This window comes from Eleutherodactylus coqui, chromosome 8 (assembly GCF_035609145.1).
Source record: "Eleutherodactylus coqui strain aEleCoq1 chromosome 8, aEleCoq1.hap1, whole genome shotgun sequence".
NCBI classification, from domain to species: Eukaryota; Metazoa; Chordata; class Amphibia; order Anura; family Eleutherodactylidae; genus Eleutherodactylus; species Eleutherodactylus coqui.
The window spans coordinates 100515219-100541289 of record NC_089844.1 but is presented as its reverse complement, the minus strand read 5'-3'; the positions used below and the strand labels follow the sequence as shown (position 1 = coordinate 100541289).

General features: G+C 41.5%; 1 protein-coding gene across 1 annotated transcript in view; it reads left to right on the top strand.

Moving 5' to 3' along the window:
* The window catches only part of GSG1L (GSG1 like), a 163392-nt gene that overhangs the window by 125549 nt on the left and 11772 nt on the right, over positions 1-26071 (top strand). The window contains exon 4 of the mRNA XM_066577478.1: positions 18166-18277. Within this exon, the coding sequence (XP_066433575.1) occupies positions 18166-18277 (112 nt within the window). The remainder of the gene's footprint in view (positions 1-18165; positions 18278-26071) is intronic.

The window sequence follows — 26071 nt, the reverse complement described above, 5'->3', positions numbered from 1 at the left end:
AAAGGAGCTCCCCTAACCCATTGTTATCCAAGATATCATACATGATCCAAGGCATCAGCAGTGCCATACACTTGTCTACTGAGCAAAATGGTCACTGATTGCAGCCTTGAAAAGATAGGTTAGTAATTTCGTTACTAGGACATTTTTGTCTTTTATGTTATCGGACCTCGTGGGTGGTCCATTTTACCCATAGTAAGAGAAAGGGTAGATTTACATCTACGTTAGAACCTCTAGTTGAAGATTCAGTCACAGATCCGGCATGAAATACTGGAAGATAAAGTGCTGCATGCAGTGCTTTTCCTTCTGGCCAAAAGCCGGGAAAGTTGAGCAGAAAACGAATGGACCCCATTATAGTCAATGAGGTCCATTTGGCATTGTTCTGTTCTGTCCTAAGACATACTCATTAGGACACAGGGATTCCCACAGGAAAACAGAACTCCCAACTCAGATGTGTGAAAACACACAAACAACTGTACCATTCATGTCTTTTATTGAGCACTTTGAGTAAATATCCAGTGTACAGGTGAGGGCTACCGGCTACTAATGGCAGTCATATTACAAGGCTCATACTGTTAATAAGGCAGGGTTAGCCCAGCAGTGGTCTGAGCCCTGGGCAGTGATGGTCACAGACCCGTTACTGACCACCATAGTTATAACATACTTGAAACTGATTATCATAATGCCCTTGAGCAGTATTTGATCATTTTTTAAATATTTTTTAATTTTGCACTTACACTTTAATGCAAGTTAGTCTCTGGGCACTTTATGGCCATAAACCCTTGAGCACTTCTCTAATACCCAAATTATCCATCCACCCATGCTACAAAATTTGTCACTCAGGTTTCCACTGGTTGATAATGACTAGAGATGAGCGACATGCTTGGTTAAGGCAATTCCTCAAGCGAGCATTGCTCTTCTTGAGTAACTGCATACTGGTCCGAGCAGATTCGGGGGGACGGCAGGGGTGAGCAGGAAGGGGGGGAGAGAGACAGAGAGAGAAAGAGATCTCTATCTCTCTCACTCTCCCCCCGCTCCCCACCGCTGCACCCTGCCCCCCCCCCCCCCCGAATCTGCTCGGACCACTATGCAGTTATTCGAGAAGAGCGATGCTTGCTCGAGTAACTGCCTTAACCGAGCATGCTCGCTCATCTTTAATTATGACACATAAATCTTTGTTAATACAAAAGTAATATAGTCCACAACAGCTCTCCTTACTGCCCGGTCAAAGTTCACAGGGAAGCGATTGGCTTCCCTATGGGTAGGATTAACGCCCAAGAGGTCAGCAAACAATAATATTATGCAGAACAGCAAAATACTGGTGCCATAGAAACTTACATCTGGTTGGATGTGTCCTTTATTCCTTCATTATCATGCAAAAATTTAGCAACGTTTCGACTAAATCCAGTAGTCTTTGTCAAGCTCCTAACTACTGGGTGTAGTCGAAACATAGCTATATATTTTTTATGATTCTGAAGGAATGAAGCACACATCCAGCCAGAAGTAAGTGTCTATGGCACCAGTATTTTGCTGGCCTGCATAATATTATTGTTGACATAAACCTATGTATTTGCAACCTGTGTTCTATTACATAGCAGCCTAGACTTATAGTATACGCTATTCAAGTATTGGGGAGGGCTGGATAATGACTGCCATTGGTGGTTGTCACCAAGCATCTGCTAAATAGTGTAGCAGACCAAGATAATGCCCAATGTTCTAACTAGAATATTAAGAGACTTCACAAGAAGTCAATTCAGGGATTTATAATTTCAGGAAATAATTTGATTTTAGTGGGAGATACTCTTCGTGCTTTAGTATGCTGTCTATATTAAAAGTGACAGTAATAAGCATAGCACACAATATAGTAAGCACTAAATAGAACTATCCTAGGATTACATATTTGCATAAAATTCCATCCTTATTAAATTATAAGCTTTGTGAGATTCATAAAGCATGAAAATACATTAACTTCATTACAAGCAGTCAAATATGATGGAGAGAACGCAGCATAAATCACATAGAACATTCAGAACACTGATGAAATAAATGTTGCATTGTGAAAGTAAAGTCTATACTTTGGTTTATTTGAAAACATTGATATCATGTAAATTGCAAATCTGATAATAAGTAACACTATGGAGATATTCAAGGCCATTGACTGCGAAGCCTGGTATTCTTCAGTTTTTATGGGTGTCTGAAACCTTTTCAATTTTAAGCATCATTAGACAAGGCTTGGTAATTACTATGTACTTTAAAACAATAAACAATCAGGAATGTTGTTTTGTCATTGTCGTCGCTTTTTCTATCAGATCTTTCACAAAATATTAAATGTGCAAATTATATCATTAAAAGTAATGTAACCGTGAGATAATAAATCTTGTCTGCTAAAGAAATACTGCAGACTGTCCGCACTTTATAGATGTTCAGTGTAAATTTTACACCCAGGCTACACCTGGCCAATTAAAACCATCACATTTAAAGGATATGGACAGATTTTGAGGGCGTTTTTTACTTAAATCAATTTTTTGGGTTGAAGATCATTTTTGCAATAGGGTTTTATTAAAGGTTTTGCATGGCTTGGCTTCTGCAGCTTCTACATATCACTGTATACAGCAAGCTGCAGAAAGACTTTGACTAGCAGATCTGTTATTGAGCTCACCTGTCAGCACGGTTTCCAGACCATTTCTCTCCTCTTTTGAACCATCTTATCTGCTGATTTATGTCAAGATCAAAGTTTAGTATGAATCACCTTAGAAATTCATTCAAGAGAGGAGAAAGAATATGGAAACTGAACCATCAGATGAGCTCATTGATGGATCTGCTAGTGAAAGGCTTTCTGCAGTTTGCTTTTTACAGTGATATATAATGTAGACGCTACAGAAGCTTTTAATATAACGCTATTACAAAATTATTTTCAGCCCAAAATACGTACATTTCATCAAAAAATACCCCCCAAAGTTACCCATAGCCTTTAACAACTCTTTTATAACCCCCACAACCTGATCACAAGGGCATAAAGGGTTTGACAATGTAACCTTTTAAATGAAAGATTTACATCTACTCCTGTATGAAAAATTGTAAATATACATCCGAGAAAACAGATGCAAACTATACGTGCCAAGAAGAACGGCCACAAAATCCATGCTTCTATAAAGCACTGACTTATGTAATAGCTCATACACATATTGCAGCTTCATGCATGAGGCGTATACAGTATGCTGAGTGTCAAAGACGGGAAGATGAAGGGAAAAGCAATCCTGATCTCCTGGAGTGAGATCCAAACCTGCTCTTGGCACTAAATATACAGCTCCTCCACAAAGCAGTAATATGGCCATATGCACAGGCCACAAGGTAAACGAGAAACTGTCCACCTACTGAGATGCAAGGTACTTCAATGTACAAAATTTTCCTACTGGAAAAAACATCCAAAACAGATTTCAGAATAAACTTTATGATATACAGTAACTATGGAAAATACAGACTTATAGTAGTTTATCATATATATATATATATATATAGTTTTCAGGCTGCATATGTATTGTAATATTACATATTTGTATTTATAAGGGCTCAGTGACACGGGCGTTTTTTTGCTCGACTTGCAGATGCGTGTGCGATCCGCATATTATATATACATATATATATATATATATATATATATATATATATATATATATATATATATATATGTGTGTGTATATATACACACACACACACACACACACACACACACACACACACACACACACACACATATATATATATATATATATATATATATATATATATATATATACACCCAATGCTTTGCAATGGGATTGGTCACATGGCCGTTTTTTATCCGGATGTGCCGAAAATTATATGACACATTGATTCGCAGATCGCATGTAACTGCATTCTGCGCAAATCAGTGTTCTTGTATGTGCGCTCAATGGGGCCGGCGGCAGCAGCGTCGACCCCATTGAGAACATATACTAAAGAGCGTTCTCCTCTGCCACAGCTGTCACAGCTGTGGCAGAGGAAAAGGATGTTCTCCCATTGAATTCAACGGAGTCGGCAATACAGCCGGCTCCATTGAAAGCAATGGGCTGCTGGTAATTGCTGTATTAATTTTCGGGGAAGGGCTTCAAATATAAGACCTTCCCTGAAAAGCATCCAAAAAAGTGTAAAAAATAAAAAAATATATATACTCACCTTTTTGCATCTGCCGGGGATCAGCCGCGTCCACCCGGCTTTTCTCCTGAACTGCTTTCTGCAGTATTCAGCAGACGAGGATTAAAAATCCCTGCCTGCTAAATGGGCTGCCTCTGATTGGCCACAGTGCTCAGCCAATCAGAGGCAGCACTCCCTTACTCATTCATGAATTCATGAATGGGTGAGTGCTGCCTTTGATTGGCTGAGTACTGTGACCAATCAGAGGCGGCTCTCAGCTATTGAATGACAGCAGATGGTGTCATTGTATAATGTCAGAAAGACAAAAACCCCTAGAAAACCCTGAATCCAAAATTGGATCGCAAAGGGTTAAAACTATCTGTCTTATACTGTATACTACCTGACTACAGAACCCTAAATATAACAAGCTGCTATGCACAGTGTGTTGTGACTAGGTTTGTCCTGGACCATAAGGGGACATGTGAATCACCCAATGGGCTCTGACCCAGGGTGGGCCTCCAACCTCTGACCACAAGATCTGCATATATTGGGTAAATGAGAGTCTACCAATTCTTTTGTGCTGAATTCTCTATATAGTATAGTAGAAGCATGGTTGTACACAAATTCAAATCACATTTCTATTGAAGTATATGGTGAATGTAGCAGCGAGGAATTTGTAAATGGGAATCAGGTAATATTTGCATGTAGCTGTATAGTGGGCCCCCAGTCTGATAAATTTGTATCATATTCAATATTCACTTTTTCAGCAATTTTTGCTACATTAGTTATTCTATAAGATCAGACTAGACGGGTTAGGCTTCTCTACCTATGTGCATTAATGAGCCATGTGTTCCCATGACTCTCTTGCCAGTTCACCTGTTGTCCTTTCTGGAAATACTTGGTAAATCCTAAACAGTGCATACCAAGAACACCCTACAAGACCTGCCTTTATGGAGATGGCTTAACATAGTCATCTAACCATCACAATTTGTCTCTTATCATCGCCTCAGTCCCTACACCTGCCCATTGTTACTGTTTCCAACACATCAACTTTGAGAACTGACTGTTCACTTGCTCCCTTAATTGATCTCACTTATTGACAGATACCATTATCATAAGATAATCAACACTAATTTCTTTAACTGTCAATAGTTTTAATGTTAAGGCTAAAAAGTGTATGTACAGGGCTTTTCTCTTCTTTAAGAATTACATCTAGGGTAAAGGCACATTTACACTCAAAGATGATCACTCAAAATTCGTTCAAAAGATAGGGAGATTGACAGGTTTAGCGATAGTTTTGCATAAGCTGCTAATGGGCACTAATGCCCATTAGCAACTTATTACCTTCATTTGCATGTAAATGAGCCTCCAGGAGCTGTATGCAGAGAACAACAGGTGGTCTGTTCTCAGCATACAGCTCCCTTGTTCTGCTGTGAGGCTGCTAGTGGAATACAATGTAATCAGCACTCCCGTGGAGAACACAGCATGCAGTCCCTTTTATCAGCTCTCCACTGCCAAAGATGGTTTATATGCACCTAAAAATCATCCTTTGGATGAAAAGCAAATGATGGTAGCATTTACACGCAATGATTATCACTCAAAAGACATCATTTGAGCGAATTTTGAGCGATAATCGTTGCATGTAAAATAGGCCTTTAGACGGCTCTCAATATTATCCCCCGATAGATTCCATATGGCAAAATACAGAGGATTTACTGTGTGCATCAGGGCCAAAACTCATTCACAGACAAAAAACCCCATTGGGCTCTTTCACTCTTACTGCAAGTAAAAAAATGTCTTAAAAAACAGCTAAACAGGACAGTAAAAAGTAAGAGATCTCATTTACTTGCATCCATCCATGAAAATGTATTGTAATATACCATTTACTGTAATGCTGAAACAGGAACAGATGTTCTCCTGCCCTGCATAAGTACACTTTGCAAAGATCTTAAACACATTTGGAGAATTTGGATGAGGTAGAACCATTTATTTCACTGTAGTAAAACACTGCGCAGGACTGAGTGGACATTCCCTGGTGAGCTGCGTCAGACTCTGTAATGCAGAACCAATGCACAATCCACTGCATAAAACAACTAACCTCAGGAGGAATTCACTGCTCACTGGACTATTTAGTTCCTTGTGATCTATTTTGTTGCATCCAATTATTTTTTCTATTTCCTTTTGCTTGGCAATCTAAGCAAAAACTCCACATGTAGAACAACAGAAACGTTGATAGACAACAAGAAGAACATTGTCAATATACAAAGTAAATTCAATGCAAAAATCCAGCTACATAGTACATCTAGAAAACTCTTAGAGACCGTTTCCTTTAGGATATTCAAAGGGCCACTCCAGTGAATTTTTTTCTCCCACTCATTATGAGCTATTCCCCCATTATATACAAGTGAGCTAGTGTTATGTTGGTTAATTATTTCTTCCTGTCTGAAACTCTTGGCCTCTTTCTCCTCACATGGTTATATGATCTAAATTCTGATTAGCACCGATTTACTTATATGTTCAGTTTCTAGTCAGTTTCTCAGTATGTGTGATGCTATTACATGGTCCATACCACAGAAACTGTTTGGCGAGAATGGCACTGGCACTCCTATCACAGTTGCTGATCATGATCGCACAGTTCCTGTCCACAGCCATAATAGAGGAGATCACAGCTCGCCCTCCTAACTATATACGTATGGCCTGTAGCTTAATTAGAAAAATATAGAAGGTAATGATAATTAAACTGTCCACTCAGCAGCCAGAAATGGTACAGCCTCTAGCTAATGCAGTGAAAATGCATCATGCGAGTGATGGGAAAATAAGCATTTCACCATCAAGATGGTGCCTAATAAGTGTTAGATATTGGCGTGCACTCCATGGGAATGACTGTAATATACAGAGCAGACCTTCAGAGTGTGACAGGTAATCAGGTAAAGGGACATGGATGGAAAATGTATTTTCACTGAAATGGCCCTTTAATTTTGTAACAGTGATTCATTATTATGCAATCAAATTAAGTAATAGACAGTGATAGGTGTGGTGCATATGCATTAGTTTGTATACCCCCTTAGCTTTTGAGCTTATTTTTCTCAATTCTATAATAAGGAGTCATTGCTCTGCTATATGACACATTCATATTGTGTTCCCTGCATAAGAAGCAGTTACCTTCTCAAAGCAGCAAGGTGTTTCATTCGAAGGAAATAAACAACGGTGTCTGGTCATATAAAGACAAGGCTCATAAAGTTAGAAGGAAAAAGCAACATATTTAGTAAAATCGCTGCAGGGTATCAACAAGACTGTAAATCTGAAGGTTTAGAATTGCCTTCAACGCTCGCTTTATTGATTATTAGATAGCAGGATTTTGAAAGTTATTTATGACATACAAAAGGCTAAGTCACAATGAAAAACATTTATTGAAGCTGCCATTGTCATAACTGTGCTAAAAGTTATAAGGAAACTTAAAAGAAACAAGATTTAGAGTATAGCTGGCCTGTATACTGGAGGCAATGAGTTTTCTAACGCTAGACAAGGAATTATTCAAACTAATGGAAGAATTTGCAGGATATTAAGATGCACAGATTCCCAGTTCTCCAATCAGCCATGTAGAGAGCAGATGTAGCAGGGCTGAATCTGTCATTCATCTGCTTCTTTTTTTTCGGTAAGATAACTCAGTAGGTTTACATGCAGTTCGAAGGAAGCCATTCGTATAAATGTACAATTAAAAGGAAAAGTAAATGAACCCTCTGGAATTACCCAGATTTGTGCATTGATTATTAATAAAATGTGTTCTGATTGTTATCCAAGTCACAATTATAGACAAACACAGTCTAACTAGACTAATAACACAAACAGTTATACCGTTCATGTCTTTTATTGAGTACATTGAGTTAGCATCCCCGATCCAGGGAAAAAGTAAATGAACCTCTGTGTTGTCCCCCAAAAATATTTTTTATAATCAAAGCCAGCCTATAATTAGAAACATGTTTTGTATTTACACTTCTATAAAAACGCTTTTACCCCATGTATTCCAGGACTAATGTTAGAATAGCACCACCTGCTGTGTCTATTCTGTGTCCACCTCAGTAATTGTACTACTTGCCCAGTCTTGTTTCACCCTCTGCTTCACTGGGGATGTAGAGGGATCTATGGGGAAAAGATGCTAAACAAGTAACGAGAGAGGAGACAGAGTTACTCCAGTGAAGTAAGACTGAGCATGTGTGACCACCTTGATACATTTACTGAGGTGGACCAGACATAGAAAACCTCTTCAATAGAAACAGTAGATGGCACTATTCTAACATTAGTCCTGGAGCATTTGGGGATAGGAACTTTTTAAAAATAAGTGTAAATACAAAAACGGTTTAGAATTATGGGCAGGGAGGCATAGCTAGCGGCACATGTCAGAGGAAGCCTCCTCTCCTGCTCCCACAGCTCTAACCTTGCACATATTGGTAGTGGTCACCCACTATTCGATGTGTAAATCACGATGGTCCACGGCAAGAGTAGGAGAGTCTCATGAAACTCACTTGCTTCTTCCCAGTGAGTGTGGGACTCCAAGATGGTGCTCACCAGCGGCAGCAGCATAGGGCATCCACCTCTAGCAAGAAGGCCTCCAGCAGCTCTCCAGAGGTTGATGAGTCTTCTGCTCCCCCTGACACCGTGCTAGCAATGACATCTGCAGCCAGCAGCTCTCTATCCTTGTCAGCACTACTGGACACAGCCGTAGATGTAGCTGCAGCGGAGTTCACTAATGAAGATGCCATTAGCAGCCCCACTAGGTTAACCTCTTCAAAGCCATTGGGGATCGAAACTCCCGTATTGAAAGTAAAATAGGCGAGCTGAACTTTTAGACATAACCAACTCTATGGAGGAAGATATGGAAACCATAAAATTAAAAATGCCCAGCATTGAGGACAAGTCTAGAAGGAATAATCTAAGGCTGAGAAAGGTGATTGCTGATCAAAGTAGAAGTTATGTTATCTTGAGCTGCTCAATTAACAATTCGGCCTACATTATAGCTTCATTGTATGCACTGCATGCGAGACAACACGCATTTGTGGAAAAAAAACCTTCTAGCCATCAACACACATGAAATAGGTCCCCTAACAGCAGTAGGTGACTTTAACAAAACTCTCCGTTCCTCCATGGATACATCGTTCAACATCCCTACTGACCACCCTTCCTCTATCGTGTCCCTTTTCGATCATAATATGCTATTTGATATCTAGCGTATCCATCACCCAACTGAGCGCGATTACACATTCTTATCACACCCTCACAAGGTGTACAGTAGAATTGATTTTATGTTGGTGGATAGGAATCTCCTTAGTAATGTCACTTCCACAACCATAGGCACCATATTGTGGTCAGATCATGCCCCTATAATGATGTCAATTCAGGAACAGTTTAAAGGGGTTGTCCCGCGCCGAAACGTTTTTTTTTTTTTTTCAATAGGCCCCCCGTTTGGCGCGAGACAAACCCGATGCAGGGGTAAAAAAAAAAAAAACGGATAGTACTTACCCGAATCCCCACGCTGCGGCGACTTCTTACTTACCTTGCTAAGATGGCTGCCGGGATCTTCACCCACGGTGGACCGCAGGTCTTCTCCCATGGTGCACCGTGGGCTCTGTGTGTTCCATTGCCGATTCCAGCCTCCTGATTGGCTGGAATCGGCACATGTGACGGGGCGGAGGTACAAGGCGGAGCACGAGCGGCCCCATTCAGAAGGGAGAAGACCGGACTGCGCAAGCGCGTCTAATCGGGAGATTAGACGCTGAAATTAGACGGCACCATGGAGACAAGGACGCTAGCAACGGAACAGGTAAGTGAATAACTTCTGTATGGCTCATAATTAATGCACAATGTACATTACAAAGTGCATTAATATGGCCATACAGAAGTGTATACCCCCACTTGCTTTCGCGGGACAACCCCTTTAAATCACTCCCCTATTAAAATCTGGTGCCTCAACAACTACATACTACATCATCCAAAATACACCCCTCATTCATCACAAGCACTATCAGACGTCTTTGACTTTAACGATAACAATGAAGTTTCTAATGCCACCTTTTGGTGCGCCCACAAGGCCTTTATAAGAGACCACTTTCTAAAACAAATTTCCTATGACAAGAAGCTCCAAAACTCTCTTTGACGTGATCTGCAAGCTCAACTGTGTTTACTGCACAGAGAAAATAAAACTGGCATTATCTGCCGAAAGAGCTAAAGAGATAGCTGCTGTAAACCAACAATTCCAAGAATTCCAGATCTATGACCATGACCTGGCCCTAAGAAAATTAAGATTAGCCTATTACTGGCAAGGCAACAAAATGGTAGCCCTACCAGCAAAACAAGCTAAATCATGAACATCTAAACTTTGCATACCTTTTATCCATGACTCCCAAAAACAATAAGATTTTGAACCCTCAGGAAATCAGACACATTATCAACTTTTACAAATCATTGTACAATATAGCCAAGCGTACCTTCACCACGTAACCCACACATATGGATATAACCCAGTTCCTAGACAACCTAGAACTTCCCACTTTGTCTACAGCTAAATTGAGTGTTCTATCACAACCATTTATTGCATCTGAGATCCTGAAGGTAATCAGCTCTCTTAAACCCAACAAATCACCAGGTCCTGATGGCTTCACGAACGAGTATTTTAAAGCGATTAATTTACTCTTGCACCATACCTAACCAAAGTTTTCAATGAAATAGCAACCATGGGTCGCTCACCGCCAGAGATGTTGAAGAGTATCATCATCACTCTACCTAAACCTGGGAAAATTCCAGACTGCCAGCCAATTTTAAGCTGATATTTCTTCTGAATACAGATATAAAGATATATGCCAAAGTGCTTGCCAACAGAATATCAAAGACCATGCCCAACCTAATTAACAAAGACCAGATCAGTTTCATCAAGGGGCACCAGACAGTAGATGGCACTCGCCGTTTTATAGACCTCATCTTGGTGCCAACAGCCAGGGGAATGCTGTCTCTGCTCATTGCTCTGGAAACAGAGAATGCGTTTGTCCGTGTTTACTGGGGCTACCTTAGGGACGTTCTTCTGAAATTTGGCTTTAAGGGGTTCTTATTGACATCTATTATGGTTCTATATTTCTCTCCATCAGCTCAGGTATTCAACTCAGGCTCATTATCCACCCCATTAGTATCTCTATGGAGCAGTCAGGTATTTCCATTATTGCCAATATTAGGCTTAGAACCCCATAGCTTAGATGATTCGCTCTTCTTCTAGTATCCTGTGCATCACTGTGGGGTCAACTGAGCACCGCATTGGACTCTTTGCAGATGATGTGATTCTATGTCTAGAATCATCACTATGTACAATTTCCAGTATCATTGAGAGGTTTGGCTTGGTGAGTTATCATAAAATAAGCTCTTCCAAATTCCTAATTCTAAATAGAGAAATCCCAGAATCCCCCAAAAAAAGACTACAAGCCCTCTTTCCATATAAATGGTCAGAGGGACAAATTACCTACCTAGGTATCACATTAACCTATTCTATACATCATTTAGGGCCCATCAACTTAAAATTCTTAATCTTATTAATGGGAAAATATTAAATTTCTTAGCAATCTAAAAATATCATGGCTAGGCCGTATCTCTATTACAAAAATGATACTGTTCCCCAAAATCGTATACCTACTCCACAACCTCCCTATTACTATGCCAATCACTACACTAAATAAAATACTTACTATTGTAGTTTATTTGGCGTAATTTAAGGCTGAGAATCTCAGCGGAGATAGTATGCCTCCCACTGTCCCAAGGGGGCTTGGGATGTTCCTGCATTAAAAATTACCACTATGCTGCCTTGCTCGACCAGCTGAGAAGTTGGTGGCTGAATGATACGTCCAATCACTAGATTAACATTGACGCAAACATATCTGACAACCATAAACTTTCAAATCTGTTGTGGGCCTCTAGACTTTCAAAAAAGACTCCCACCTCTAAATTTCCCATGGTGAGTGCCACGTGATCTATATGGGAAAAAAAACAACTTTATCGGTCAACCCCCACCCCTTTTGCATACTTAAGATGCCGCTGGAGGCAGTCTAGCTCCTGGTCCAAGACATAGTTCTCGGTGCTTGGTACGCTATGAAGGAAAGATGATTAACTCATTTGCACAGCTACATCAATCGTTCAACATAGTTCATAGAGAGTTTAACAAATACCTGCATCTGTGTCATCTCTTCTCCTTTACAACACCCACCACCACTCCCAACAAATTTCCCCTTACAAAATTTGAAGTCTATTGGTACAACCCCTAGGAAACACTAAAAAGGAATATATATGGCATATGAAGCACTGACATCAGGTCCTCCTCGCATTTAGCCCCCTCTTCAAGACTAGATGGGAGGAGGAATTACAAAAAGTCCTTTAATGAGGATCAGTGGTTAGCAGCATTCCAACCCATTGTGCGAACCACCTGGAAACTAACAGAGAAATTCTGTGCAAGAGGTACCTAACCCCATACTGCTTACCAAAAACTCCAACATTTGCTGGAGATCATTTTCCCCCATAAAACGCCAACATTCGCTGGAGATCTAATAAACAAATGGGGTCTCTAATCCATATCTGGTGGTCGTGTACAACCCTCAAGGCTCTGTGCGATCAGATCCACCATGCAATCTGCTCAATCTTGCAAGTAGATCTAAACTGGGGCCAGAGCTTGGGCCGGTTATCTATGGGCTTGGAAAACTATGCGACACATGATCTCTATGTTAATTTTCACATATTAATAGCAAGTAGATCTGCCATTGCTAGGAAATGGAGATCAACAACGATCCCATCACCAACAGAAATATTCCTAACAGTACAGCATACCTGTAATGAGCATCAGATTTCATCCAGACTAAACCAACTAGACAAATTTAAACGCTGTTGGAGAAAATAGCTCAGCTTTTCTGGATACTCATGTTAATCCCTTACGTTCCTGTAATTCAATTGGGTTTAGCAATCTAGATTGCTATATTTCGTATAACCGAATTGGGCAAATACAGTAAAACATACACACGGGTCATCCTGGTGACTCCTGTCTTGGACCAAAAACTCTGCAGCTCGTTTCTACGTTATAAGACTGTTCTCCCATTTTCTGCCCACCCCTGTTATCAACTTGAACATGATCAACTTGAACCCTGTTATCAACTTACATACAGGTGCCTCTCAAGATTAACTAGTAAGATTCCTCGTACACACAGTCACACGTGGGCACCATGTAATCTATTGATGCTTTGATATCTATAGAATCCAAATCAAGCACCATACTTATAAGGGTTAAAACAAAGGTTGAGTAACCTGTCAACGAATCAACAAGATGGAGTCACCACACTATACATAACGTTATTGCACAGTGTTATATGTACTGCAAATATTTTTTATTTTGTAAATGTTTTACTACTGAAAAATATACAATAAAATATTGGTTAAAGAATTATGGGCCGGATTTAAATGTAAATAATACTTTTAATGGAACAACCCCTTTAATAACTTCTCAGTTTTTTCAGGTGCTTAGCCCATTAACTCCACAACAGTCACATTAAAATTGGTTAAACCCTCCTGAAAATGTCATTTTTTTTAATTGTAGATATAGAATTTATGTCCCATATAAATATAGTTGCTGCAAAACTCATTTGCCATAAGTCCATTTTTAATCCGTTAATGACATAACTAATTTTAGCCGAAAGAACCAGTAAGTCATTTCCCCTTTTGGGTTCCAGCGGCCATAACTTTTTTTTTTTCGTCAGAGTAGCTCTATGACACCCTCTATATTAGGGGACGCGTTCTAGTTTTTATAGTAACCAATTTCAGGTACACATAATGTATTGAATAACTTTTAATTTTGTGCTGTAGGGCAATGAAAAAAAGCATTTCTAGCATGTTTCCTGTAATTTATTTTTACGGGGTTCACAGTGTGGTACAAATATTATGCTAGCTTTATTCTTGACTCATTACAATTATGACAACCAAATCTTTAGAGGTTTTATTGTATTTTACTACTTTTTCATAATAATATACTTTTTTTCCAAATTACTCTGTGTGGTGCACATTCCGGGACCAGAACATTTTTAATTTTCCATCAACAGAGATGCATGAAGGCTTGTTTTATGCAGGACAACATTTAGTTTTTATTGGTACCATTTTGAGGTTTATACAACATTTTTTTAATTTTTATTTTTATTGCAGTTTTGACAAAATGAGAAGAATAAATAGATATCTTGGCCTATTATCTTTAGATTTTTTTTATGGAATTTACCATGCTGGATAAATAATGTAATATTTTATAGTACAAGTTGTTATGGATTTGGCTAGATCTATTGTGTCTAGGTATTTTTCTGTTGTTTACATTTGTTCAATATTTAAAGCCTTGTGTAAGGGGATAAAAACGTTTAGATGACAAACTTAGCAATGATAGTGTAGAGGAGTGACTAGATAAGCAATTCCTCATTGATTTCAGTTCTTTTCTGGGGAAAAAGGTCCTATATGTGGCAATCAGAAAGCAAATAAAGAAGATGGAAAAATACCTCTGCAGCGCCATCTATTGGATGGCATTATTCCTGCAAATCAATGTCAGACCCTTTATACAAGTCTTTACAACAATGATTGAGAACTGTGGTTTTCCTGTGGTGCAGGGGGAAAAAAATCACTCATGTATATGACTTAACTCAAAAGAATGGGGTTCATATTCGTGTGAGACTTGTGTGTTCCGTCAAGGGAAATAAAAAGCAGCAAAAATAATTTTGGTAGCTAAAGGAAAAAAAATAGGGCAGTTAAACCCCCACATGGGTAAAATCCCTAAAAAGTGTCTGGTCCTTAAGGTACAAAACAGCCTGGTCCTTAAGGGGTTAATGCAGAAATCTAGGTAATTCCTAAGGGTTCACTTACTTTTTCTTGCAATTGTATATAACAAATTCAGATTTGATGTACTGACAAGTTCAACTTCTCTAAATCTAATATGTGCTTTGATCTGATGGAGAATCTATTTGGGTTAGCATAAATCCGAAAAACTAGAGTTGAACTAATTCAACTAATGAATTCAGTGAATGGCCAAGCGCTGCCTGTGATTGGCTGAGTGCTGTGACCAATCACAGGCAGCACTCAGCTGTCATTCAATGAATGGCTGAGTGCTGCATGTGATTGGCTGAGTGCTCAGCCAATCAGATACAGCCCTTTCAGCAGGAGGGGATTTTAAAACCCTGCCTGCTGAAACAGTTTCAGAGCAGTGCAGGGAGAAGACGGGCTGGATGCGCCTGAGTCCCAGCAGCTCAGGAGAGGTGAGTATATATATTTTTTATTTTTAACATATTCTAGGGATGAGTTTTAGGGAAGGGCTTATATTTGAAGCCCTTCCCCGAAAATTCCTGCAGGGCTTGCCGGCAGCCAATTGCTTTCCACGGGGAATATTTACACGCACCACGGATCTATGGTGCACACATGACCTATGTTTTGCAGGTGCATGAGTTTGCACACCTATAAAACACGGACATGTGAACACACCATAGGGAACCAATGATTCTAATAGACGAGTGGTTTTGTGCGCACAAACACGCTCGTCTGAATCCACCCTAAAGGAGTATTCCCAACTCATATTTATATATAAACCTCTCCATTAATTCACCCTCTCTGCATCTAGATGTGCTGCAGCACCCACATAACCCAGACAGATGGAGTTCAGAGACCCGTGTTCCCAACATTGGTGTGGATCATAGAGGTTGGGCATCAATCAGAGATTTAAGGCTTATTCTGTAGATATGCCATAAATGTCTGAGATAGAAATACCCCTTTAGCCATGATTATAGACTTTAAATGGCCCTCGCCAACAGCACGTTGTCATCAGAAGTAGTCTGTAGTTTTATGACAGATTCTACAAAGACCTGGGAAGGAACGTGATATTTTCTTAGCACTGTATTTTTATTCCCTCACTTCAGCTTGTCAAGAGAATGATCCTACTATCATTACACTGAAGAATAGCTGCTTATTAATTGAAAGTAAATGCAATGCAGTGAATCGTCGGCTATTGCTTTGGATACTTTTTGAGAACCCCATTCTACCTTTTTTCTTCTTTGAAGAAATATGAAGCGTGTGTTTCTTTCATAGAAACTTCTGCAGACAATAACTACCAGTCTTGTCAGTAGCATCCAATTAACTGGAGCAGGTTTGTAGATAAAAGAAGATATCTGATTAGTTGCTGTAGACAATGCTGGTATTGTGCGAGATGCAGGAGGTCCAGCAGCTGGAAAGACTACTAAAACATGACAGCCCGCTTACTTAACGGTTATTTTCACAAAGTTAAAGTAATTGTTTAGTTAAAAAAAAAAAAAAAAAAGATTATATGCCCAGAACAACTATCTTTCATAAGGCAACTTTACCAACGGTGGACTAATATCCCAGTATTTGGTAGCTGGAACCCTTCCCCTGTTATTGCCAAGGATGTTTCCATCATTTCCCTATTTCCCATGCTTCTACTGCTCAGATGAAATGTAATATTAAAAAATACCAATTGAAATAGTTGACAGTGTTACATATGGGAGTTTAAAGAGGTTTCCAGTTGTAAACCATTGATGGCCTATCCTCAGGACAGGTCAACGATAGTAGATCAATTGGGGTCTCTTATTCCAGACTTCCACCAATCAGCTGTTTACCGGGCCAGTGCACTTATGTACTAAGTTGATTTCTGCATGAAAGAGACAGCTCCATTGTTACTATAGTGGCCAGGCTTGGTATTGCAGGCTATACTCCCATTCATTTCACTGGGAGCTTGGCCTGCAATACTAAGTGCAGAGCTGTCTGCTTCCTGCTGAAATTAGTTCAGTACACAAGCTTGCTGGCCTTGGAAAACAGCTGTTCAGCAGGGGTCCTGGGTGATTGAACCTGACAATTTACTATTGTTGCCCTATCCTAAGTATGGGCCTTTGATTGTTTACAATTAGACAACCTCTTTAGTGTAGTGGAGGAGCCTCTCAACGAGAATACTGTTGATTGGAGCCAATGTGTGTATGAAAGTTTACGATATTACAGAAATTATACAGTTTTATAAACATTATACTACTGTAGAATACTGTGATGTCAGATCAGATAGTATCCTGTAAAGCACATGGAAAGGTATGGCCCAGTCGAGAGGGAAGGGAGACAAAAAATGTTGGAGCAGCATAGGGACCTAATGACACAAAGGTGTTGCATGTTCCAAGTGTCACTGGGGAGTAGACACTAGACAAAAACTGGTGACTCGGTGCAGCTCTCCAGAGGCAATCAAATTACTAGAAAGATTAAGTTCAACTTCTTCTTTATTGGTGATTTAGACAACCAGCAATAAAATACATGTTCCAGGGCGAAACGCCTTAATCAGTTCAGCTGGGTTACATATAGTTAGGGACCAGAAAAACGTGAGGTCCCAACTGCTAGGAAAAAATATTGGAATGTCAACACAGTGTGCATTGGTCGGTGATGGAAAGGTTATCAGCTGGGAAGTAGTCATATATAAATTTGAGGTCCTGTTCCTGCTCTTGTGTAAGGGTGTAGTAGTGTCATAGGCTGAAAAGTCATCTGAGACAGTCCAGCAGAAGGATGATGCAGCAGAATGCAGAAGTAGTCTTTGGGCTGGGCTTCAAGTGCCAGTCCTGATACAGCTGGAGCTGCAGAAAGAGTGCCCAAGGGTTTGGTTGTGGAAACCAAGAGGGAGTGACATTAGGCCAGTCTACTTTCTCACATTTTTCCAGTTGGCTAGAGACTGAGACAAATGATCACTGTGCAACTATTTCAAGAAAATACAACTACTTTCAAGTTTGGGCCATTTGGTCTTGCAGTATTAAAGATTGTGGCTGCATGCCAAGTTTCTGCAGCCAGTAAAGAACCGTGCATAGATCAATAGTTATATACAAACTACATGAACATTTCTCTTCTTTTTTTTATTCATGGGGAGCACAATTTTGCCCAACAGAAATTTACACATGTAGAAAATGTATAACATTTCTTTCTTTTTTCTCCCTGGAGGTCTTCTTGGCATGGTGGCTCACATGATGTACACTCAAGTACTTCAGGTTACTGTGAGTTTAGGACCTGAAGACTGGAGACCTCATTCTTGGGATTATGGGTGGTCTTTCTGGTAGGTATCAAAGCAAATTGATAAATATCATTAGCAGGATATATGTATAAAAGTACCTATATGACATAACATTGCCATATATAACTGGCAGCCAGTTGATCTTTGAGTTCATACATGGGTTTCACATTGTCAGTTTTACAAAATCTATAACTTTAAACTTAGTGATTGTACTCATCTGACTTCAAGCACACACCTGAGGTTTAGTGAGGTAGTAACAATAAAAAGACGGTACCAAAAGCTATTTTATGGGCTTCTAGGAGTTAATGAATGTTCTATTTGCTCATATTCCTATGAAATGGTTCCAAATGTCATGAAGGTCACTTATAATTGGCAGAATGGTGGAATACATAACAGTATTGCTATCGCTATTCCACTTTTGGATAACTTCATATATGCTATATATAATATATATTTCAAACTGTAACTTTTATGGAAAAACATACCTTTTTCTTTCATTCCTACTGCATATTACATATGAATTTTCCATAGAATTTTGAACCTTGCATAAATACATTTAAAATATATTAGACTGTATTAAAAACATTTTTTAAAAGCTGGCAACTTCTACCAAGGGCCAGTATCGCTCTGAAGAATCATAGTTGAACCATGGATATAAATACCCAAGTAGCAGGCATAACAACAGCTATAAGGTCGTGCAAAAAAGGGGGTATCTCCACTCAAAGGTGGGGTGAAGTTAATGATTACTGTGGATGATGGGAAGCAAGAGTGAAAAAAGGAATGCAGCTAATTGGGAGACAAAATAAACGAGCAAAAGTCACAGAGGACACAAAAGAGACCAAAACAATCCTAAGCCTTCCATGTTTGGTGGAGCAGAGCTCCATTCAATGCTCTGCCATAGGGCCCCATGGTTACTTACACCACCTGCTTTATACCTTACAAATATATGCTTTTGGATGGAAACCTATGGAAAATACACTAAAATTACAAAGCCAAGTGAAACTGGAGCAGGAATGACAGTGAGAAAAGAGAAAATGGAATAATAAATTAGAAAAACCCCTTACAAGTTGAAATGTATGTATCATGTGTATTTTTCCAGGGAGAATGTAAAATACAGAAGTAGAAAGACTGCACTTCCTATAGATGATGGTGCTATGCATATCTAACGGTGCTGAATATGAACATCAGAGAATCGTGCTTTCAGATATATGATTAGATTCCAGAACCAAAAATATTTCTGGCCTTTTAAATTGGCCTACTCAGATAGATCAGAGGTATAATATCCATAATTAGGTTTATTCATGTGTGCAGTACAGGCTGGTGTTTGTTGGTGTTCATAGCTCAATGACAAAAGAGTCAAATCCTCACCTACTGTAGTTAAAATGGGTTATTAAAATATCGCACAAAGGTCCTCAGCATGTCATGAGATACAAGATTATTTATGGCAAAAAGTTCAAAAAGTGTGGATATACAGTAGTGTGCAAAAGTGCTGCAAAGTAAGAGTGCTGTCAAAAATAGAAGTGCTAAAAGTTTACTCTTGTCAAAAAACAAAAAGCTAATAAATGAACAAAAGAGAAATTTAATCAAATCAATATTTGGTGTGGCCACCTTTTACCATCAAAACCGCATCAATACTTCTTGGTACACTTGCAGACAGTTATTATAGGAATTTGATAGGGCGGGTTTTCATTAAACTTGGAGAACTAACCACAGATCTCTTGTGGATGTCGGCTTGCTCAAATCCTTCTGTCTCTTCATGTAATCCCAGACAGACTCAATGTTGAAATCAGGGCTCTGGAGGCCATACCAGCACTTCCAAGACTCCTTGTTCTTCCTTACACTGAAGATAGTTCTTAATAACATTTGGTATTACATGATGGATAAATATCTTCCTGTTTTTCTCAGTATTGAGGACAGCATTAATCCTGACCATATCCCCAACTTCATTTGCTTGAATGCAGCCACAAATTTGCAAGAAACCTCCTCCATGCTTCACTATCCCCTGCAGACACTCATTATTGTACCGCTCTCCAACCCTTTGGTGAACAAACTACCTTCTGTTACAACTAAATGTCACTGCTGTAATTTTTCTGCACACCAGTTTCTATCTTTTAATGCATAGTTAGATTGCTCAGCCTTGGTTCCATGGTGAATGTATGGCCAAGCATCTCCAAATGCTATATGAGTATACGTGGGTCCTACTGGTTTCTGTCAGTTCTGAGCTGATGGCACTGATGGACATCTTCCAATTTTGAAGGAAAGTAAGCATGATGTGTCTTTCATCTGCTGCACTAAGTTTCCTTGGCCAACCACTACGGTTCTCAACGTTGCCAGTTTCTTTGTGCTCTTCAAAAGAGCTTAAACTGCACATTTTGAAATCCCAGTCTGCTTTTAAATATTTGCCTGGGAGAGAAATTACTGATGCAGTATAACTACATTGTGTCTTGTTGCTGTGCTCAGTCTTGCCATGGTGTATAATCTGTGACATGTAACTGTCTTCCACAACCTTAGCTTTGTAGCAGGATTTGACTGGTCCTCATCCAGTTTTAAGCCTAACACACAGCTGTTTCAGTTAATAACTATTTTTCAACTTGCATATGAAAATTATGATAATCCTCACCTCTTGGGCATAATTAGCTAATCCTATACATGATTATAGTCCTACAAAAACGGGAATTTTTCTTACCGATAATTCCCTTTCTTGAAGGCATCATGACAGCATACACCTGGAGGTTGCTCACCTGCTGACCTGATGGGACAGGAAAAGGCAGAGCATAAAAGAAACCTCCCCTCCACCAAACACCAGTGCTTTTCCTGTCCCTCCAGGACAGCAGCAGCAGAGCTCCAGCGATGCTGTCCCATGCTGGAGGTTCCAGGACTTACCGGTGAGCGGCGGCATCTCTTCTGGCAGCCCCGGTTGCCCCAGTGGGAAGTACCTCATCTGGGAGCTAACCGGGGACTGCGTGAGCCTGGGTCCAAGGACGGGCTTTCCGGCACCATTGCGGCCGTCATTCAGGCGGCGGCCACCATCTCTAAGATATCATCTTCTGGCAGCCCCGCTTGCCCCAGTGGGAAGTACCTCATCTGGGTGCGAACCGGGGACTGCGTGGGCCTGGGTCCAAGGACGGACTTTCCGGCACCACCGCGGCCGTCAACCAGGCGGCAACCGCCATCTCTGGGTCCCGGCTGTAGCGGGCGAAACACAAGGAGTGTGACGCCAGACGCTCCGCAAGAGGGCGTGGCCTCGATGGAGCACACAAAGGGGGCATGGCCTGGCACGGCTTGGCGCCAGATTCAAAATTTAAAGCCCCTGCACCAGGCGGCTGGTGTTTTTTTCTTTTCACGCTAGGAATCGATTCCAAGGACAGGAATGGATCCCACAAGTGCAGGATGTTGGCCAAGAGAGGACTGATTATAGTCCTACAAAAACGGGAATTTTTCTTACCGATAATTCCCTTTCTTGAAGGCATCATGACAGCATACACCTGGAGGTTGCTCACCTGCTGACCTGATGGGACAGGAAAAGGCAGAGCATAAAAGAAACCTCCCCTCCACCAAACACCAGTGCATTCCAAATAACCACAGTGACAGAATACTTAACCAGAAGGTGTGTTTTATTGGCACCACACACCTTAGACAAAGAAATCATAAGCATACACATTACCTCATGTGTTAAACAAACAAGGGTAACCTTGTCGGTAGGGGGGGGGGGGGGGAAGCCCGTATGCTGTCATGATGCCTTCAAGAAAGGGAATTATCAGTAAGAAAAAATCCCGTTTTCCCTTCCGACATCATGACAGCATACACCTGGAGGAATACCAAATAACTGGCATGGGCTTTTTTAGGGAGGGATTACTGCTTGAAGCACCTTCCTCCCGAAGGTTGCATCCTCACTAGATTTTAATGTCCAGCCTATAAGGTTTAATAAACGTATGACTAGAAGTCCACGTGGCTGTGTTACAAATCTGTTCGATTGAGGCGTGCGCTCTTTCTGCCCAGGAAAATGCCACCGCCCGAGTGAAGTGGGCTTTCAAACCTTCTGGGGGAGGAATGCCCTTGGCCTTGTAAGCCTCCTGGATGGCTCTTCTGAGCCACCTGGCTATTGAATCTCTAGAAGTGGCCTTCCCTTTGGACTGCCCCTGAAACTGAACGAAAGTTTGTCAGTCTTTCTGCAACTTTCCGTTGCCTCAAGGTACGCTAATGCAGCTCTTTTAACGTCAAGATTATGGAGCCTCTGCTCCTTTTCGTTTTTAAAATTTAGACAAAGGCTGCAATGACTATTGGCTGGCCTCCGTGGAATTCTGACAAGACTTTGGGTGGGAGGGAAGGGTCTAAGGAGAATACGATCTCATCAGGGTGCATAGTCATATATGGGGCCCTTTGCGAAAGGGTCTGCATTTCACCCACGCACGTAGCCGACATAACTGCCACAAATTGGGCTACCTTGTACGTCAGCAAGGCGATGGATAGGTTTCTAATAGGTTCAAACGGGGGAAAATCGCAGAAGGCCTGAAGGACTATAGTCAGATCCCAGGGGGTGCACTATCAGCCTTATGAATGGATGCAGTCTACTAGCCCTTCTAGGAAATTTCCTGATCCCCTTGTGCTCAGCAAGCGTGAGATCAAAGAATGCCCTCAAAGCCACTACTTGGGCTTTGAGGGAATCTGGACTCAACCCTTTATCCGGGCCTGCCTGGACGAAATGTAAAATTTTTACGAATGTCTGATTGGATGTCCTGACCCATCCATTCTGAGAATTTTTTCCCGACTTTGGAATAAATCTTTGCCGTCGAGGGCATAAGGCTCTCGCACATAGTGGAAACCCCATTAGATTATAGACCCTTTTCTAAGAATTTTACCCGTTCAAGATCCAGACTGTAAGCCTGAACTTGTGAACCTCCGGGTAGAGCAGAGGACCCTGCAGCAATAGGTCCAGTCTTGACGGAAGATGGAGAGGCTCTCCCACTGACAGATCTCAGGAGAGGAAACCAAGGTCTTTTGGGCCAATAAGGCGCTACTAACGTTACTGACAGCCTTGGCCGCAGTAATTTTCTTAGGAGTAGTGGAATCAGGGGTAAAGGGGGAAAAGCGTAAGCTAAGTCTCAGACCCAGGGGTGAGAGGGGGCGCCCATGCCTAAGGCTTGTTTCTCCGAGTCTCGGGAAAAGAGAAGACGGCAATTGGTATTTGCGCTTCACGCAAACAAAACTATTTCGGGTACCCCCTATTTGTCCCGAGTAGGCTAAACACTTCGGGATGGAGTCCCCACTCTCCTGCGTCCGCTTTCTTCCTGCTTAGAAAGCCCGCGACTGAATTCTCGGCTCCTTTTATACGGAAGGCCGACAGTTACTTAGTTGTGAGTTCCGCCCATTGAAGGAACCTTCCCGCCAAATGCTGAAGTAGAGGATTCCTGGTGGTACCCTGGTGGCGAATGAGTGGCACTGCCATCATGTTATCGGAAAAAATCCTCACATGCTTCATCCCTAAACGGTTTGCAGGCTACGTAGGGTTTCCCAAACCTCATTACGTTCTCTAACGTTAGATAACCTGGATCTCTCATGAGGGTCCTATGTACCCTGCATATGGGCACCTTCAAAGGTGACCCCTCACTCTTTTGCGCTGGCATCAGTTATCGCGGGGGTCCCCATTAAAAGGTTGTCTGAGGACAACCGCCAGCGGAGTGAGGATCTAGCCCTAGTGGAAATAGGGATTGTCCTGTCAAGTGAGGACTGACTTGTGCCCATTCTGGAGGATAAGTGTCTGGAGATCACAGCTGTGGAACTGGGCCCAGGGAACCACTCCAATGCATGAAGTCATTAGCCCCAGAATCCGCATCGCCTCTTATTGAAACTGTAGATTTTTTATATAGAGCAGAACATTCTCTAGAATGAGCTGTTTCCTTAGAGGAGGAAGGGATGAACATTGGAGACGAAAATCCAAAATGACTCCTAGGAATTTTTTCCTGGTGTCCGGATCCATGTTGGATTTCAAATCATTAATGATCCAGCTCAGAGCCTTAGATAGCTGAAGCGTGGACCCCCAGTGTGACCTCAGAATAGTGAGGGGATCTGCCACCAGCAGGAAACCATCTACTGAGCTATGCTCCCTTTCAGATGGGGGATGATGATAATCCCGCGATTGTGCAGAAAGGCTACCATTTCAATCACCCCTTTGGAAAAGATCCATGAAGCAGAGGAGATTCCAAAGGGAAGGCGCCATTCTCAGCGCAAATTTAGGAACTTTTTGCGCGTTGACGTAATTGGGGATGTGATAATACTCATCCTTTATGTCAATCGTAGCCATAACGTTATCCCTACTAATCAGGGGGGTTGCGGTTCTGATAGTCTCCATCGGTGGGAGCCATCTGGTTGGGAACCAGAAAGAGAGGGGAGTAAAACCCTTTCCCCCATTCCGTCTTAGGGATAGGGATAACTGCACCGATATCCAGCACGATTTGTTCACCCTTAAGTAGAGCCTGCTCTAGGGTTGGTGCCTGGATGACGGTCGCGGTGGGACCGGAAGCCCGTACTTGGACCCAGGCCCACACAGTCCCCCGAGGTTAAAATGAATCTATTTGGAGGGCGGGGTTCTAGCTCAAATCTTGTACCCCTCCGCCACCAGCCCTGCGCTTGTGGGATCGATTCATGTCATTAGGATTGTTTCCCAGCATGTGGTAGGCACCGTCAGTAGCTATGTTTCTCCAACTAGTGCACAAATGAACTAATCTTCTGCTCACCGGGCATGAAGATGCAGGTTGAGGGACAACAGTAAGAGCCTTACCGCTTCCTCCGGTCTTTCCTTTCCCCACGTATGTTGTAGACGAGGGACATGGAATGAAGGCGCTTTTTGCAGGGTCTGATGACTAGCCGCCCCGAAAGGGTAGGGTACACAACCTATTTTTGGAGGTTATATCTCCTGACCACTACTTTACCCCTGGCCGTGTTGGATAGGGCTGCCACGCGGGCTTCGAAGCGGACCGTAGAAGCTGACCTTGTCGAACCGCCATAGAGCGAGCTACCAAGGTGGACGCAGTATTAGCTTTATAATGAAACTGGACGTGGACCAAGCCTTACGCATGGTTATGTCTACTTTGTTGTCCATGGAGTCCTTTAAGTGGGACATATCCTCAGATGGTAGTCCAGTTCTTTTAGACACCATAGAGATAGCTGTGTCAACATTTGGCGTCTCCTCAAGGATAGCCACTTCATTGTCTGCAAATAAAGGACACTCCTAAAATTCTTTTAGAAATTAACGGAGCTTGATCCATACAATTCCAATCATTAAGGATCAATGGTTTAAGTATGGCGTTTACAGGGAATGTAGATTTACGTTGTGGAAGCAGACTCGCAACATGACGTCCTGCACAGTGCAAGGTTTCTCTGTTAGCGTTTTTTCGAAAACGAGGTATTTTTTCTCCCCTGCGACACTTCCCCAAGATCTTCAAGATCGAATTCTTCTGCCATGTCAGAGTCGGACTCTAACACTGCTGGAGCAGACCTTCTTGTGGCCCCTAAGGGCCCTGGTTGGAGGTCCGACAGGTAAGACTGTTTCTTCCCGGACAACTGACTGGATTTCAGACATGGGGGAAGATTTTTCTTTCTGCAGAATTTTCGCTGAGCAGGAAGCGCATAATGTTTTAGAATAGGAGTCGTCAAGTTTTGTAAGCATACTGGACGCTTTTTACTTCTCCTCCTAGGTTTTTGAGTATCCCTGTCGTACATGACAAGGGAGAGCTCTGTTAGTAAGGGAAGTGTAGTGCAGGTGTCTGTAGGTTGGCCCACAGGACCACTTACAGTTTGGAGATTCTCTGGGTCCTCTCTTGGCCAACATCCTGCACT